Source organism: Panthera tigris, chromosome A1, assembly GCF_018350195.1.
Source record: "Panthera tigris isolate Pti1 chromosome A1, P.tigris_Pti1_mat1.1, whole genome shotgun sequence".
Classification (NCBI taxonomy): domain Eukaryota; kingdom Metazoa; phylum Chordata; class Mammalia; order Carnivora; family Felidae; genus Panthera; species Panthera tigris.
Genome location: NC_056660.1, coordinates 141339437 through 141357881, shown reverse-complemented (window position 1 = coordinate 141357881; position 18445 = coordinate 141339437). Strand labels below are relative to the sequence as shown.

General features: G+C 35.6%; 1 protein-coding gene across 10 annotated transcripts in view; it reads left to right on the top strand.

Moving 5' to 3' along the window:
• The window catches only part of AP3B1 (adaptor related protein complex 3 subunit beta 1), a 259225-nt gene that overhangs the window by 207392 nt on the left and 33388 nt on the right, over nucleotides 1-18445 (top strand). For all 10 annotated transcript variants that reach the window (XM_042988960.1, XM_007079816.3, XM_042988982.1 and 7 more), the window contains one exon: nucleotides 16727-16958. In XM_042988960.1, the coding sequence (XP_042844894.1) occupies nucleotides 16727-16958 (232 nt within the window). The remainder of the gene's footprint in view (nucleotides 1-16726; nucleotides 16959-18445) is intronic.

Genomic DNA, 18445 nt, shown 5'->3' with positions numbered 1-18445 from the left:
CTTTTCTTCGTTGCATAAGCACCCTCGGGTACACCTGCATTATTTATCCCAGCAATTATAACATTAACTTTGACATAAATGGTTGCAAAGTGCTTAAGAATCTGGATCCGGAGACATAGTATACATAACCTTTTAAAAAATCTGACTTTTTTATTGTGTTTGTTTCAGAGAAAGATGGCTCTAGAAAAAAAATGTAACATTTGAGAGTTTCTTTAGGATTATTGCTCTTTTAATAGCTACCCACTCTCTTTCCCTAACCGGGGTTGTCATTATCCTAAACTTGTTCTGCCCCACCGAAACCCTCTCATATTTTTCTTGTTCTTTCCTTTTTCCCCTTTGAAACTTCTCTGCTTTGTGCCAAATGTCTGTGACTACTACTAGTTTAAAAAATCCCCTTTTGCTTCTGTAGAACTCAGGTAAAATGTTCCTGTATGCATCTATTATCAGGAAGACTTATAAATAAGAACTAAAGAAGATTAAGAGATAGTCTCAGATAATATGCAGTACGTTAAATTGGAGCCTTTAGAAGACAGTTCCTTTTTTGTGTTTTTCATTGGTTCTCAGTACCTATCATTTAACCAAATGCATCAAAACCAACTCAATGTGATCATTAAAAATATGTCAGGGGTATTTAGGAGAGGGAATTTTTAAAAACCAGTCCTCTAAATGATTGTGACAAATAACTATCCAGGTTTGAGAGCCACTTAAATTTATTAGTGTCTTTGCTAGTTGAAACTTAAATCTAGTGAGAATATACTATAGGGAAGGCAGAATTTTTGATGCCTCTCAAACCACAGATCAGCCATTGAAAGATGTATGCAAACATATACCATAGACTCCACAGATAGGTTTTACGACACAAGAATTTGAAACAGTAATTTTTAACTAGATATCACAGTTACCTTTATTGGTTTCTTATTGCTGCTGTAATACATTACCAGAAACTGGGTAGCTTTTAACAATGCAAATTGATTATTCTCTTACAGTTCAGAAGTCCAAAATGGGCCTCACTGGGCTAAAATTAAGGTATCAGCATGGCCGTGTTCTTTCTGAAGGCTCTCAGAATCCTTTTTCTTGACTTTTCCCCACTCTTAGAGACTGCTCACATTCCTTGGCTCCATGGCCCCTTCCATCTTCCACAGAATGACTGATGGAGTTGTACTCACACTGTGGCACTCTAACACTGACTCTCCTTCCTCCTTAACTTATCCTTACAAGACTTGTATGATGACCCTGGCCCACCTGGATAATCAGGAAAATCTCCCCATCTCAAAATCAGCTGATTAGCAACCTTAATTCCCCCTAATCATGCATGTTACATATTCATAGGTTCTATGGGGTAGGACTTGGATATCTTTGGGGGCCATTATTCTGTATACCACCTCACTTGTAGAACCTGTAAAGAGAAAAATGACTCAGATACTCATACCTCACCTGTGAGATGGCAGAGGGGAGGAAGGATAGGGCCATGGCATTCGTGGAGATAATTCTGATGGAAAACCAGAGCCCAGCACCACACATAAGCATGTCCTCTTTGATCTTGATATTGGTTGTACCATGGTGATCACTCACTATTATTTCTAGAATTCAGATGGAGCCCTGCTGTGGAGTTTATGACCAGCTGCCCAACCAAGCAATTCTTATTTGCAGCAGGCAGTTTTACTTAAACTCTAGTCATAACCACTCAAATTAAGAGAAATTCAAAATTTAAGATCAGTCATGTGAGAGTAAATTTTCTATATTTATATCTTCCTATTGTTACCTTTTTGATGTTTCTTTAAGTTAGAATTTTTATTTCAATATCTTACCAACTTTCATTTATGAGAATCAAAATTATGATAGTATTTCTCAGTGAAACATTGATTTATCTCAATAGATCATGAAAACATTTCAAATGACATGAAGTTTTTTTCAGTTTTTAAAATATTTTAGGGGCACCTGTGTGGCTTAGTTGGTTGAGTATCCGACTTCAGCTCAGGTTATGATCTCATGGTTCATGAGTTCGAGCCCCACATCAGGCTTGCTGCGGTCACCCTGTCAGCACAGAGCCCAGTTTGGATCCTCTATCTCCTCTCTTTGACCCTCCCCCACTTGCACTCTCCCAAAAATAAATACTTAAAAATAAATATTAAAATATTTAACTGTTTCCTATCAAATATCAAATATGATTTAGGCACAGATATAATTTAGGCACAAATAGCTCACTTGTGCTGTTAAGGCAACACAATTCAAAAGGTGTGTGTGTGTGTGTGTGTGTGTGTATTTTTTTTGTATTTCAGTGCTGTTTTTGGGGGAATGAATGAGAAACTACTGCCAGACATGGTGACATTTCCCATTCAAGGGCTGGAAGCTAAAAAGCTTTCGAAACTGAGTCACTGCATAAGCCTTTTGTGAAAAAAAAAAAATACTTATATTTTTTTAGAAATTATGCAAAAAAAAAACAAAAGAAATTATTGCCCAGGCTTAGCACTTGGGTAATTTTTACCTAATGCGTAAAAATAAAGTCATTATAACATGAAATGCATAAAAGTAATAATATGAAAAGTAAATTATAGGAAATGTCAAAATCAAATGTGGCTATTATTATGGGCTGGAGTAGGTTCAGGAAGAATTGTGTGGACAAATTGAGGCTTGAACTGAGCAATTTGTTGGGGGGTAGTATTTGATATTTCAAATCAGATGATTTACTGTGACTTAATTATGAAGAGCTAACAAGTGAGTTCTGTGTGCAAGACTGGCAAAAAATGAGGGGCACACTAAAATTTAGAATTGAAATACAGTATATTTGGAGGGCTGTGCTTTTAGACTTTTTAAAGGCTTGTGTTTTTTTTCATCAAAGTGTTTTAGGTGTAGGAATACCTGTTCTTAAAATGACAGTTTTCTGAAAAGACTCAATGCAAGAAGAGACAGAAAATTGTTTCATATCCTATAATTATACCACTGGAATTAGTTCTTTTTTTATGTGAAAGATAGTCAGAGCTAATCTTCTCAAAGCTTACTGGCTGTCTGACTTTGTGTTTAAACTAAATGATTGACTTAATTTGTCCTGTCGTTGGGAGTGGAATGTGGAGAGGATCCCTAAGTGTCCACTGCTATCTCCTGGTGGAGTAAAGTCTAAAATGAGAGGAATAGTGGGCATAAATAATTTAATAAAGACAGAATAGGAGCTAAAGTTAGGCTTTGTTGTAAGTTGAGTGGAGAGTTAACTCAAGCAGCGGTGGATGGATGGATGGTAGGACTATATTCACGCCACAAGAAATCTTGGAATGACTTACCTATGACTTCTTTCCTGTTTTCATGATATCTTCTTCAATAAATTCAGAGAAAACAAGCAAAAGATACTACAACTCAATGATAAGGTAGGTGGGCAATATCCTGTGTAGAAATGGTACTATGTTCTTAAAGAATTGGATTTATTTCTGGACAGCGACCTTTTTAAAAGCAATACATCGTTCTCCATCCAACAAATGCCTGCCGTGGCCAATAATATGTTGGCATGTCCATTTTCAGCTTGTAGTACAAAATAAATGAAAGCCAAGGACATTACAATTGGGAGGGAAGAAGAACTATTATTTAAAAGGCTTTTAAATGATGTCACTATATATTCTTTTAACAACATCCTCTAAAAGCCTTTGAAAAAATAGTCCCTTCCTCCCTTAGTTGTTAACAAAGACTGTACTAGGGACTGTTCTTTAAAAGGCTGTTAAATGGTGATACTATATTTTTTAACATCAACATCATTTAGAAACCTTTTAGAGAACGGTCCTCTTCACCCACAACTAACAGAGAGGGGGGAAAAAGGACATGGGGGAAGGGATTACTTTTTAAAAGGCCTTTGGATGGTACTATCAATAAATACAGCAATATTGTTTTAAAAGCCCTTCTCCAATGGTGATTCAGCTTTTTGATATGTACTTCTAACCTGATGACCCTATGTTATCTGACAGATTGGTGTTTTAACGTTGACTGAAAACTCAATTTACTAATAATCCCAATAATGCCTTTATTGAACAGTTTAAAAATCAGTTTCACATATACAATCTCATTTTATCCTCACAAGAACTCAGTGAAACAGACAGGATATGTATAATTAGCTCCAATTTACAGAAAAGGAAAAACAAGCTAAGTGACATGATTTAGGTAAGGTCTCACTACCAGTGTATGGCTGAGTTGAAACTCCAACCCAGGTCCCTTACCATCTCGCCTAGTGTCCCATCCAGGTGCCTTAGGTTACCTTCATTGTTTTTTGTTGTTGTTTTTGTTTTTTTAAGTGATAGTCTGCATTGTTCTTTTCAACATGTTCAAATTCTAGGAGTTAATTCCTTATAACTAGAATAAAAGTGGGATTCTCTAATTTCAGTGCTGAAGATAGCTATGTCGATAGTAGAGGTTTTATTAACGCTGTAACACTGATGAAATACATATAAAATATCTCAGCATAGTAGTTAGTCTTTCTCTGATGTTATAGCATTCAGATTTCTCTTGAGATTCCTTTGCTTTTTGATGTGCTTATGAAATTATCACTTGAAATCCACTTACACATACCTAGTTTATTAGAGAACTGATATTTTAAGCATAATTCTAATCTCATTTTATTGATTTGCTTTCAAAAATTCTTTTGACTAAGGATACTGATTCACAATTAAGATCATATTTAAGGTAGTTTCCTCAATTATTAATCATCTTTGGAAAGAAATAATAAATACTGGTTCTGCCACTTCCTGTAGTTCTCTGAAGGTGAGAAAAAAAATTTCCCACCAGTTTGCACGCTGATCTTTTTTTTTTTCCTTTTATCATAAGGAGTATTTTGTATTTATTAAGAAAGGAGTTGTAGCTTATTGCTTGACAGAAATGACACTTAAAAATATTAAATTCCAATCTTAGTCCTGCCACTATTTTTTTCACTTGTGCAAATAAACATTAACTTTAATAATAATTAAAGAGCACTTTTATCTACAAAATACTTACATATGCAGTAACTGACTATATCTTTTTTTTTTTTTTGAGAGAGAGAGGAAGAAAGAACAATCAGGGGAGAGGGAGAGGGAGAAAGGGAATCTTAAGAAGGCTCCATGCCCAGCGCAGAGCCTGTTGTAGAACTCAAACCCACAAATGGTGAGATCATGACCTAAGCCGAAATCATGAGTCTGACGCTCAACCGACTGAGCCATCCAGGCACCCCTCTCACTGTGTCCTTTTAAAATCTAATGAGTTAGGTAGTGTTACCCTTTATTTTGCAAATTCAAGCCCAGAGAAGCTAAATGATTTTCTTCTCATCAAGTAACTTGAAGGTCTTCTAACTTAAAATCGAGTGTTTTCTTTCTTAACCACTGCTAACCATAACTCTGCTTGACAATAAGTCATAGCCTTTGTTGCTTCTGAAGAAAAATGGTTCACATGCCAAAAATAGGTATAAGCTGACAATACATGAGCCAGTGCCATCTAGACCCTAATCCCAGGATTTGATCCAGAAAAATTCATAGTCAAGTTCCTTTCATGAAGAGAAAGGTGGCTCATCAGGGGGCTTTGCTACCACAGACGTGAACTCCAAAGACTCTTGGATTCCTGCGTCATAAATCAAGTTTTCCTTCCCATTCCTACTTCCTCACTGAAGAATTTAAAATATTTATGCACAGATCAGAAAAAAAAAAATGTGTGTGTGTGTGTTCTTAGGTCTCAAAGGACTATTTCCCATCCTCACCCTGTGTCAGGAATTCCTCAGCAACTTATAGTATGTGTGGCATCTGTGATGTGAAAGGATGCTTTCTACCTCCATCAGATTTGGAGACGGCATTACTAGAGGGACCTGTTATTTAAAATTAAAGTAGCCATAATAAAACTGCCTTTCCAATTTGTACATCAACTTAAGACGTACTTCTTTTCCTTCCTCTAGGACTTCATCTAGATGAGATCCATATCCCTCTGTCCCCTAAGTTACAGTTCATTTAAGTGGAAGTAGCGTGGCCAATGTGTAGATGGAGTGGTCCCTCTGTAAAATATGTAGAACAGCTACTAATTTCTCTCATGTACTTTTACAAAGTAATATTATATAGCGTAGTTTCTCTCTGAGAACCACCATTTCTGTCTCAGTGTCCTACTGGAAGCATTCTCAGCATGACCTCACTCATAATGCTCTGTAATTCTGTCTTTGACAAAATCACTTATTACCAGCAAGATTATTTGCATGAGGCTCCCAAGTGTTACTTCTAGGTCATTCCCTTGTCATCCTCATACTCCTTCCTGTTTTGACCTCCATCCCATCGTACCTTCTTCCCTTCCTCGTCATTCTCATCTTGGAATCTCTTAATCACTACCCGTGTTCAGTGAAGATCTTGGCATCTTACGTATAATTTCTCCAGCCCACCATTATCTGGGAGATCTCCATGTACATGTTAACAACCTGTACAGCTGTAACCTCACAGCATGTTCATCTGTTCAGTTCTGGTAACTTTCACCCGTACTAGATTTCAGCCCTACACACTCTTTCAGTACTTTCAACTCTGAAATCTTGTCTTACCTCCTTACTTGTTCCTGTCATGTTTCTCAGGCCCTTCACTCCTTTGGATTTTTTTTATGTTGGGCCTAGGTTTATAACAACCTGAAAGATAAGTAGCAGTTTCCCCATTTCACAGATGTGAAAATTGAGATCTAGAGCATAATTTTTCTAGTGTCATAGGGTTAAGTAAAAGTTGTTAGGCTGCACAGCCAGAGTTTTAGCTCAAGTCGATCTGGCTTCAAAACCTGGCACTTTCCACCAGTTTGCTGAGCACATAGGGGGTTGAGCACTTTAGGAAAATGATTTTTCACTCTAGGAAAATGTGTGGTGCAGATTGGAGTATAATAAATCTAAAGAAAAGGAGACCGAGGAGCCTGGGTAGCTCAGTCGGTTAAGCATACAACTCTTGATTTTGGCTCAGGTCATAATCTCACGGTTTGTGGGTTTGAGCCCCGTGTTGGACTCTGTGCTGACAGTGTGGTGCCTCCTTGGGATTCCCTCTCCCTCTCTCTTTCTCTCTATCTCTCAAAATAAACTTAAAAAATAAAGACAAGGAGACCAAGTTGAATGGACAAGCAGAAGTAAGAGAGGAAAAGATTAGGAAGGACACCAAATTGTAAATTATGGTTAAATCTGAGGGGGATTTTATTTATTTGTCTACATAGTTTGAAATTATTTTCCATAAACTTACATTACTTTTGCTATTTTATATAAATGTTTTAAAAAATGCTTTAAGTGTGAATGATGACCTGACCTAAGCTGGTGATAGATGGACAGGAAAGAAGGAAATGAAAACAAGGGACTTCAAACTTGTCAACTAATTGCTGGAAATAAAGAAGGTATCGAAAATAATTCAAGGTTCTGAGCTTGTTTACAATGGAAGAGGGCACTAACATTTTCTTTTTTATATTGTGTCATTGATATTATCAGAGAAAGGAACAGAACTATTAAGATCATACGATTATCATATCTGTTAGATAACACAACACATAATTGTTTTGTACTTATGTAAAATCTGGTTCTAATGAAATTTATTGTAACCAATTATTGTAACCATTTTTGCTAAACACTTTGAAAACACTTAACACCCTTAAACCAAAAGTAAGAAAGGAAATTAAAAAAAAAAAAATAGAACATACCTAAGAATAGAATAACATGTCTTTATCCATGGTTCTGGAACTATTTTTTCATGAAAGTGGTAAGTAAAAGAACATGAGCATCGTTCTGGATTTCAGATTTATAAAAAGCATTAAATGTATTGACAGTGAAGCTTATGGATTTACCTTTGAAGAGGAGAAAGAATGGGATATTATTAGAAAGTAATTTCCCCTTCATCTCAACATCCATATGAACTGAATGCATCCTATAATAGGGGGTCAGCAGACTTTTTTTGTAACAGGCCAGATAGTAAATATTTTCAGCTTTGCAAGCCACAGCCCCTCAGCTCTACCACTGGAGTACAAAGCAGGCATAGACAATATATAAATGAAGGAATATGACTGTGTTCCAATGACAGTGGACTGGATTTGGTCCAACGGTTGAGTTTGCTAATGTCTGCTTAACACCATGCATGAAGTAAGATACTCATTAAATGTTTGTTGACAATGTATTCAGATATTTCTGCAAATATATTTTTTATAATATATATTGATTATTACCAAAATAAAAGGTAAAAAAGTCTCGTTTTTAATAATATATACTGATTGTAAAATAAAATATGAGAAATGAACATGATTACTTTCTAGAATACCTAAATTTACATATGTAAGGAGGAGGTTAGCTTTAGGCTTATAAACCATTTATTTAAAGTAATATTTGATGGGGGCACCTGGGTGGCTCACTAGGCTAAGCATCTGACTCTTGGTTTCAGCTCAGGTCATGATCTCATGGTTCATGGGTTCCAGCCCTGCATCAGGCACTGTGCTGACTGTGCAGAGCCTGCTTGGGATTCTCTCTCTCTTTCCCTCCCTCTCAAAATAGATAAATGAAACTTTTAAAAAAAATCAGTATTTTATGGAAGATAGACATGTATTTCCTTGAGTTATGTTTATAGTTAGTGCTAAGAGTTAAGGAAATTTGTCCTCCCCCCCCTTTTTTTTTTATCTATACTAGGTAATTGTGTCAATACTTTGGGTTAAAGGTAAAATAGACTCACTTTCTACAGTTTACTGGGTAAATAAAACAATACTATAGCTTTCTGCATTACAGCTCTTATCACATGAGACATTGGTTAAAATACTAATTTTAAACGTGAAACTGTATCTCTGTTGTACCTATTTTCTGGTCATTTTTATAAATTGTACATCTAAATAGATGCAGCTATAAAACAAGCCAAACAAAACAGAGTATTTTATATACTACAGATCTTCATATTTTTGAAGTCCAAAAACAGAATAGATTGATAATACTTAAAAATGATTAAGTGACTAAGTGTGGATTAAAGCATAAAAAGCTGAAAAACATTGTTTTATAAAGCTTTACATGGAAGTGTTATCTTTGAAATAGTAATGCAAATGTTGAACAAGGTTTATTCTTAGGCACTTACTTGATATTCTGTGTTTTATTTTTCAATTCTCATTTAAATTTTATAATTCAATCATTTTGAACGGCTATGTTCAAAAGAAGTTTTACAACTTTAATCTTAATAATCTCAAAAAAAAGCAGACATGCTATGTCATAAAATAACTATTAGTGACTAGTTTGTATCCTATAAATCTAACTTGAGTTGATAATATGGTCCATTACCAGCTAACTGCACAGAGTATTTTTCATTTTACACTCTTCAGTTACTTTTTAGTGAAGTGTTAAAAAATATGAAGCTTTTCTCCTCTCTAAAATTGCACGCTGTCTGTCTGTTATTAGGGAGATAACAGCTCTTATAAATGTTTCAGTAAGCGCTAAGTAGACAGTTATGTGCACTCTCATTCCACGCTTATTTGCTTACTGTAATAAACTGATAAAATATGTGTGGTTTGTCTCTGTGTATCTACAGGCATCATGAGTCACATAGATTTCCTTTAGAAATAATGTTGTGTCTGCAGAATTGATTGGTTATTTTCATAAACCATCTAAAAAGTACACAAACGACTTTTATTATTTAAACATATGCTGTGTAAAGATTTGTAGAGGATTATCTCATTGTTACTTGATGCTTTTTGTTCTGTTAACTCTAGAAGGAGGCTTTTTATTTTAGAGTTATTACAGTTACTGAACTAATTACCGCCTCAAGAATCATAGTGAAGATAACCCATATCATTTGCTTATGATGCAGCTAGCTTTTTAATTTTTTGAACATTATAGTTAAATAATTAAATCAGAACTAATGTTTTCAAATATTGTATTTTATAGGATCCTGCATTTGTAAGTTTTCTAAGTTTTAACATTTAATGGGAAGTAATGCTTTTACCTTAAAGTAGATATTCTGCAAATGATTGATTGTTTCATAGAAGTCCTTCTAATTAATAAGTTGTTCTTTTGTGTGCCTTTTGGAAATACGGTTATTTTTTTATTTGTTTACAATTACACATACATATAATAGAAAATTTCTAGTCAAGTGTTATCCTGAAACCAACAAATATTAATATTCGTAACCTCCACTTATCACCACAGTGTGCTCCAATAAGACTGTTGTATTTGTAGGAACAGTGTTATAATTGAGCACTCAGCATCAAATAAAGTATACTTAGGACCAACACTAGGGGTACATTATCCGCAAACCTCTGTAATCATTTAAAATAGTAAAATTATGCTTTGAGTTCTGAAAATGGGTAAAATTATGCTTTATACATTGAACATAAAAGTGGGGAATAAATGGGGAGACAGATAATAAACATAACAATAAGCAAATTATGTAGTGTTAGATATTAAGTAGCTGTGGAAAAAAGAAAAAGGGGAATCAGATGGGAGAAATGCAAATGGGTTAAGCCTCATTAAGAAGGTAACATTTGAGCAAATATCAGTCACAACTGAGTCATTGTGAGTATCTGGAGGAAGGGCATTCCAGAAAGAGGGAACCAATGCCAAGGGCCTATGGTAGGAGCATTACTGGTGTGTGCAAGGAATAGCAAGGAAATCAGGGCGGCTTGAGTGGAGTGAGTCATGGGTTCAACAGTAATAGGAAATCAGGTCGAAGAAACAATGGGACCGAGCCAAAAGGGATCGTAAAGGCCTTTATAAGGATTTTTGGTTTTTAAAGTTCAGTGAAATTGGGAGCCATTGGAAGATTTTGACCAGAGGGTGACATATTTGTAACTTTAACTGATTCGTTCTGGCTGTTGTCTTCAGTCTGTGCTCAGTAGGGTAGAAGAGTAGAAACAGGGAGACCAATTAGGTTTTTGGAATAATCCAGATGTGAGATGGTGGTAGATCAGACCAGGATGGTAACAGTAGAGGGAATGACAAGTGGTCAGATTTTACATAGTTCATTCAGGTAATCATGGATTTCTCCCCAATCCTTCCCTCAGGTGCCAGCTATGACTTTTATATTTTCTTAGTGTACTAAGCTTATTGCTGTCATGGCATTTATCACATGATTTGTTGATTTACTTAGATTTCCTCAGCTAAACAATAAACTCCTTGGGGACTGGTTTACTCTGTCTTTGTCTCTGTATCATAGTCCTTAGTATAGTGGTTGGCACAACTCGATAAATTCAGTTGAAAGAGCGAGTAAGTTAATGATGAGTGGTTACTTTGCATTTGAAATAGTGATGATCTCATTGGGCAGGGGGCCTTGGAATACTCAATTCTTGGACAAGACCACCTTTCTCCCCAAGATGCCCATGGGACATATAGAGTCAGAGAAGAGAGAAAGGCAACATGATACCTTATTATTAGCAGGGGCTTTGCTCTCTAACTTCAGTGTAGAGCTCCAGTGAATTAGGATGGTCACATCAAGGACTCCTCTTTTCTGTTGAAGATAGGACTAAGTAGTCTTGAACCAAAGCAAGTTCTTAGATTGAACTATATGAGTTGCTGATTCAACTGTTTCGACCTGTAGAGTTGGTAGATTTGTATGGTTCAAGCTATTAGAGGGCATACCTGAGTCTCTGATCTCTCCATTCCATATCAACCAGGGCTTTAGGAAAAGGGGCAAGAGAGCACATTCTCCCATTAGAAGTTTATTCCCTGCTCCCTCGAATAGCATCATGAAATCTGACTAATCCTGACCAGTAGTTGGTTGGGAAGTTAAAAGATTGAAACCCAATTTGAACTAGCTTAAGAAAAAAAAAAAAAGTTACAGGAAGGAACGCTAGAGTATTTCACAAAACAACAAGCTTCAGCAAGGGTTGGAATGTGTCAGATTCAAGAACTATAAAGACCAGAGATACCAGCAGGACACTCTGTCTCTCAACTATGCTTTTCTTAGATACTGCTTTATTTCTTGCTGAACAGTATGGCAGGAAATATGACCACAAACATTAGAGTTTTAAATCTCAAAATTTTACCTCTTGAGAGAAACAGGTTTGACTTACCAGGTCCTGAATCCAAAAATCTTGGGAAAGTAATGCATTGAGCCAGGTGTCTATTCCTGAACCAATTAATTGTGATCAGGTCGCGAGGTGGCATAAGAACATGCAAGCTCCTTAAAGAACTGATTGTGGCAAGGCTCTTGGGAGATGGTAGGGTGTGTTAAGCAGACAATCCCATACATAATCCTACAGGGTAAAAACACTAAGCAGAAAGCTCCCTCAAAGGACCACGACATTAGTCATGACCTAGATAAAAGCAACCCTGAAACATTTTAATTAGTCTTTAGTGTCATAGAACTTACTTGACATCTCGTTGTCAGCTGTCAGAACACATCTTGATACCTAGGAAATTCATAGAAACAATCAAATCATAGCATGGACTTTCACAAATCAAAGTCAGAAGAAAAACGTAGTTTCTACTTTGTAAAGTAGTATTTTCTTTAGCAAAGCCACTACCTCATATGGTGCTACTCTGCCATATTCCAAAAAGGCACCCTTGAATGTAAGTTGGATTTTTAGCCTGTGTCTACCCCTCAGTCAGCTGCTACTACACATCTCTTTATGATAGTTGTACTAAAAATGAATTTAGCTATTTGGAGTTAAGTGAATCTGGGAAATGTTGAGTGATCAAAACAAAATGGGTATCAAGAACTGTGAAGGACATGAGGTGTTACCCTACTTGCAAGCAAACAAGTTGCTAAGACAATTTTATGGATACTGGTAAAAGACATGAGACTCCTGTGTCAAAGAAAAGGGGCAGTGTATTACTCACAGCAATAGTAGTAGCCAGAGTAACCTCATTTGCACGACTTCTCTGAGCCCCAGTTCCCACAGGGTGATATGATGAAGGCCAAGTGATGACACTACATGCAGTCTTTTGCTTTACAGGAGAGGAACCTTTACAGAAGATATAAAGAGCTGTTAGCAACTCTGTCCAAACTTTGCTCCAGAGTAAGGCATTTTCCTGTTTCCAAAGGCTGTTTGCTATACAAACATTCTTGAAAAGATTTTGAACAGCCAGATTAACACCTTTGCTCAGAACACGTTCACAAACATGGGAGACTATGGAGAATTATTTCCCAACAAGAGAAGGGAAGGGAGGGGGAAATATGTAACATCTGTGCCCCTAGATCCTGGGCCAGCAGACTTTTCCTGTAAAGGGTGCAGATAGTAAATATGTATGTAAATAGTAAGTATGTAAGTATTCAGCTCTACCATTGCAGAGCAAAAAAGCAGCCATCAACAATATGTAAATGAATGAGTATGGCTGTGTTCCATACAGACTTGATAAAACAGGAAGTAGGCCACATGTGACTTGTGGGCTACAATGTGCCAACCCTTACCCAAGATGATCTGTTTTATTCATACTCCTTAAGTATCTGCCTGTTTTCTTAAACGTAAGCCCTCGTTTTCACAGCCCAGATCTAGGTCTTTCTGTAATTTATTATCTTTTATCTTTTATTTTGTATGTTTAGTAAGATTATTGATATTTATAAAATATGAAGTCAGAAAAGCCATTCTCAGTGTTTAGCATCTTAGAATAGAAGCAGCCACAGATCATATATGTTTCTGGAATATAGATAACTGATATACAAAATATTGAACTAAAATCTTATTTTCCCATCAGGATTAATTGTATTGCATATGGAAATTCTTGAAGGATTTATGGAACCTACTGGTTTTACTCAACAAAATATCACCTATGTAATTCATCTAGATAGTGGAGGGAAATAGACTTTATATGATCTGTATGAACTTAGAAAATTCGTTAAAAAGAAAAAAAATGAAACTTCCAGTTAGCCCTTGTCTGTAGTTAAAAACTACGTATTATTACCACAAAGTGCCATTTATGAGGCTGCTTATATTGGGAAGAGAACATAGACCTCTGTGTATTATCACAATAACCTTTGAGAATTGTCACAGAGGACCTTCTTTAGATGTTGAATTTATTAGTGCTTCTTAAACTTGATTTGAGTGTGGATAGAATGAGTGGAGAAAAGTATGTATTTATTTCTTTGCACATCCATTAACATCTTTTTAATGACTATAATAAAGGTGCAGAATTTTGAGACAGGGTAGGAAAAAAAAAAATATTTGTACCGTGTTTCCCAGGGTAAGACTGAGAGAGAATGAATAAACCAGCCAAGACATGTTGATAATCTTATGTGACTTAGGGTATAAAGCTCCTTATATTTCTGAGCACCTTATATTATGTTTAAGTGCAGATTCCTAGCTGTGTGTAAACCAAACTCCTGCTTCTGTTCTGCTTTTCTCCTAATGCTCCACACTTGCCTGTCTCCAACTTTCAACTTTGTTTTGTCATATTATGTGTTGCTCAAACTTTAATGAATTTTCACAGATGAAAAACTGACTGCATCAACATGTATTTAATGATTTAATGAGACTTGTGTCTCTGCAACAATGAAGAAAACAAAATAAGAATTACCAGTATGTTATTATGTAATTGATGGAATAAACATGAGATACTGAAAACTATAATTATCCAGATAAAGGCTTGTGTTTAAGGTTGATTATTGTAGCCTCAATGACATGGGAATTTAAGATTTTTGCAGATTATAAATTTATAAATATGAGATATATATATATATACACACACACACACACACACACACACATACACTAGTGCAAGCATACACACACAAATTCTTTATCTCTTTGCTTATTTTTATGATGTTCATTATATCTGTAAGTGAATGTTCCCTGCTAGGGATTGCTGTCTTGGGTTATGCTGATAAACTCTCTAGAATTTGTAAAGAAAATAGAACTTAGAGTGAGCATTGAAACAGAAGAGTTTTGAAAATGATTTTTTTAAGTGTATTTATTTATTTTGAGAGAGAGAGGAGAGAACCAGAGGGGGAGGGGCAGAAAGACGGGGGGACAGACGATATGAAGTGGGCTCTGTGCTGACAGCACAGAGCCCGATGCGGGGCTCTTGCTCAGTAACTGCGAGATCATGACCTGAGCTGGAGTTGGATGCTTAACTGACTGAGCCACGCAGGTGCCCCTGAAAATAATCTTTTTATGTGGAAAAGAACCTCAGCTTAGAAGAAGTGTTTTGAAAACTTAAAATGCTAGATTGCTATCATCATCAAAAGGCCAAAACAGAATGCATAGGCCAGTTGCCCCATTATTTTATATAGCCAAAATTTTAAATCCACTCAATTATTTGTTGTATTTTATAAATAAACTCTTTTGTGCATTTTTAAGATGATTATTTTAAGTTGCTCACTCTTACAAATTGAGCTTTTGGACAAGGAGTGCTATATTCTAATGATGCTTAGAAGACACTGCCCATCATTTTGTATATATGATATTTAACTCTTGGATTTTTGTTGATGAATCTTAAATTACTAATATTATTATTAAGTTTTAATTTCGTCAGGTATCAGTGGCATGATGAACATATTGAATAGGTTAATATGTACTCACAATTATAATAGAAAGCCTAGGTTGGGAGAGTGCACTTGTTAGGAAAAAATCTTGATTAGGCCTGTTTAATTACAAATTGATTTTTTTAAAAAGCTAGCCCATGTCAGGTCAAGCCACATGCAGTACTTTGACTTTGAATGGAAAGATAGCCATCACGTGATTTTAGAAAGGACTGTGTTTATTCATTTAATATGCTCCTCTGATTTCACTCAGGATTGTAGGGAGAATTTAACTAAAAGAGGCTAAAATTCAACGGAAGGATATAAACAGATAATTAGCCAAGAAAATACTATTGGGGGGGGGAGGGAGTGATAAAGGACACTTTGTTTTGCCAAATAATTGAATCATAATGTAGGACTGTAAGAAATAAAACAATGTGGTACTGGTTTAACAGCTCGATCAGGGCCAAAAATGTCTCCAAATATGTAAATAATCAGAACATTTGCATTGACAGGTCACTGAGGAAAAGGTAATCATTAAATCATGTACAGACAATTGGTTCAGTATTTGGACCAAAAAAATTAAATTTAGAGGTCAATACATTTAAAACAGTATCACACGAATTAAAAATTGCAACCATGAAAGGTCTAGAAGAAACTGTAAGTGAATAGTTATCTGAGCTCAAAGTAGGGAAGATCTTTTTAATTATTAAAGCAAAGGAAGAAACCACCTTGAATGAGGTTATAGTCTTCATTTTATAGTGAAAGAAATGCAAGGTGAAAAAAAGTTCAAGGAGTTGAGATTGGAAATTTTTGGTAGGTGATACCATCTTCCAAAACCTGAGAAAATCAACTGACAAATTATTAAAACTAAAGAAAATAAGCAAGATGCCCAAATATAGTTTACCTAGGGAAAAAACTAACAAGAAAGTTTATAAATTCTAAAAAAAAAATTATATATATGACAGACAGCTTATTCTCTTCTTTTTTTTAATTAATTTTTTTTTAAATTTACATCCACATTAGCATATAGTGCAGTAATGATTTCAGGAGTAGAATCCAGTGATTCATCCCCTACACATAACACCCAGTGCTCATCTCACCACGTGTCTTTAATGCCCCATGCCCATATATTAGGTATATATTGTCAAAATATTTTAATATATGTTGAGTATAGAAAAATTTTAATGCTGTTTTGGAGGCATTTTCTTTACGTTTTTATATAATTTCTGATTTAATATCTGTGAGTATGATATTTGTTATTGTGGTTTATGTAATACCTAAGGGAAAATAGGAGTTAATATCCTACAATTTTCAAAGAGAGTAACTATATTTACTAATTCATCTTTCTTTGTTTTTCCAATGTGCAATAGGTCAGTACTCCTGTCTTTGTACCCGTGAAAACTCATGTGCTGCTTCATCGAATGAGTGGAAAAGGACTAGCTGCCCATTATTTCTTTCCAAGGCAACCTTGTATTTTTGGTGATAAGATGGTCTCTGTACAAATAACATTGAATAATACTACTGATCGAAAGATAGAAAATATCCACGTAGGCGGGAAAAGACTTCCCGTAGGCATGCAAATGCATGTTTTTAATACAATAGGTAAATATTAATTCTCATTTAAAACTTTATATTTGATAATTAAATACATTTATTTTATTTTTTTTAATTTTTTTTTAATATATGAAATTTATTGTCAAATTGGTTTCCATACAACACCCAGTGCTCATCCCAAAAGGTGCCCTCCTCAATACCCCTCACCCACCCTCCCCTCCCTCCCACCCCCCATCAACCCTCAGTTTGTTCTCAGTTTTTACATTTATTTTAAAAGTAAAGTAGAATACATATTATTTTATTGACTATATTTGTCAGCATAGTCAGTTTACGTTTGTGTCCTTTTTAAACTGAATTTATTATACAAAATGAATGCACTTCTTTGCCCTTAGTGAATTGGGTGCCAGCAGTGGTAACATGTATGTACCAGTACTGATGAAAGGATGGATCTCAAGAATCAAAATTGCCTCTCATTTTACCTGTCTTCATCACCTTCCCTCTGTTTCTCTTCCTGGCCAACTTCATTCCCTGCCTGAGTTTAGTCTGCCTTTTTGAGTCATAGCTCCCCTTCCCTGTTTCCTTTTACATTCCATAAATTGCAAAGTGAGGAGAGCAAAGGCTGACAGGACTTATACTATTCTGTTTGTCTTCCTTTCCAGGTATACAGTGTAAAGTAGCCCATAGTAGGGGCACCAGGGTGGCTCAGTCGGTTAAGCGTCCAACTCTTCATTTCAGCTCAGGTCATGATCTCACGGTTTGTGAGATTAAGCCCTGTCTCAGGGTCTGTGCTGACAGCACAGAGCCTGCTTGGGATTTTCTCTCTCTCTCTCTCTCTCTCTCTCTCTCTCTCTCTCTCTCTCTCTCTCTCTGCCTATCCATTGAGCGTACACACTCTGTCAATCTCAAAATAAATAAATTAACTTAAAAAAAATAGTCGATAGTATATTACTAGTATTTATACACCTCATGTTTTAAAATATTTTTAATCTTTTGCTACCATTTAGAAATCAAGATGTTTTGAGGTGCCTGGCTGATGCAGTCATTTAAGCATCCGACTTTGGCTGAGGTCATGATCTCATAGTTCATGAGTTCAAGCCCTGCTTCAGGTTCACTCAAACCATGCTTCAGACTCTGCACTCTCTCTCCCAGTCTCCCTCCGTCTCTCTCATAAACAAATAAATAAATAAGAAGAAACTCTTTAAAAAGAAAAGAATTTTAAAAAATAGAAATCAAGATGTTTTTAAATTAAAAAACAAACCCAAAAACCTCACTTTTCTTGGAAAAAAGCACAAGATCTGGCAGTATTGTGCCTTTATTCCAACATACAACAGCACCAGTTGGTGTAGAGGAGGCTGCCCTTAGATGCAGCCTGTGCCTTCCACCTGATCTCTGTGCTCATTGTATCACACTGTCTCACCAACTGTCATCTTCTTCCATTTTTTAAGTATTTTGCCAGAAATAATACTTTAAAAAAATTAAGTGTAACAATTGTGTGTTATTTTGAGTTTAAAGATTATAATTAATGTTTACCTCTA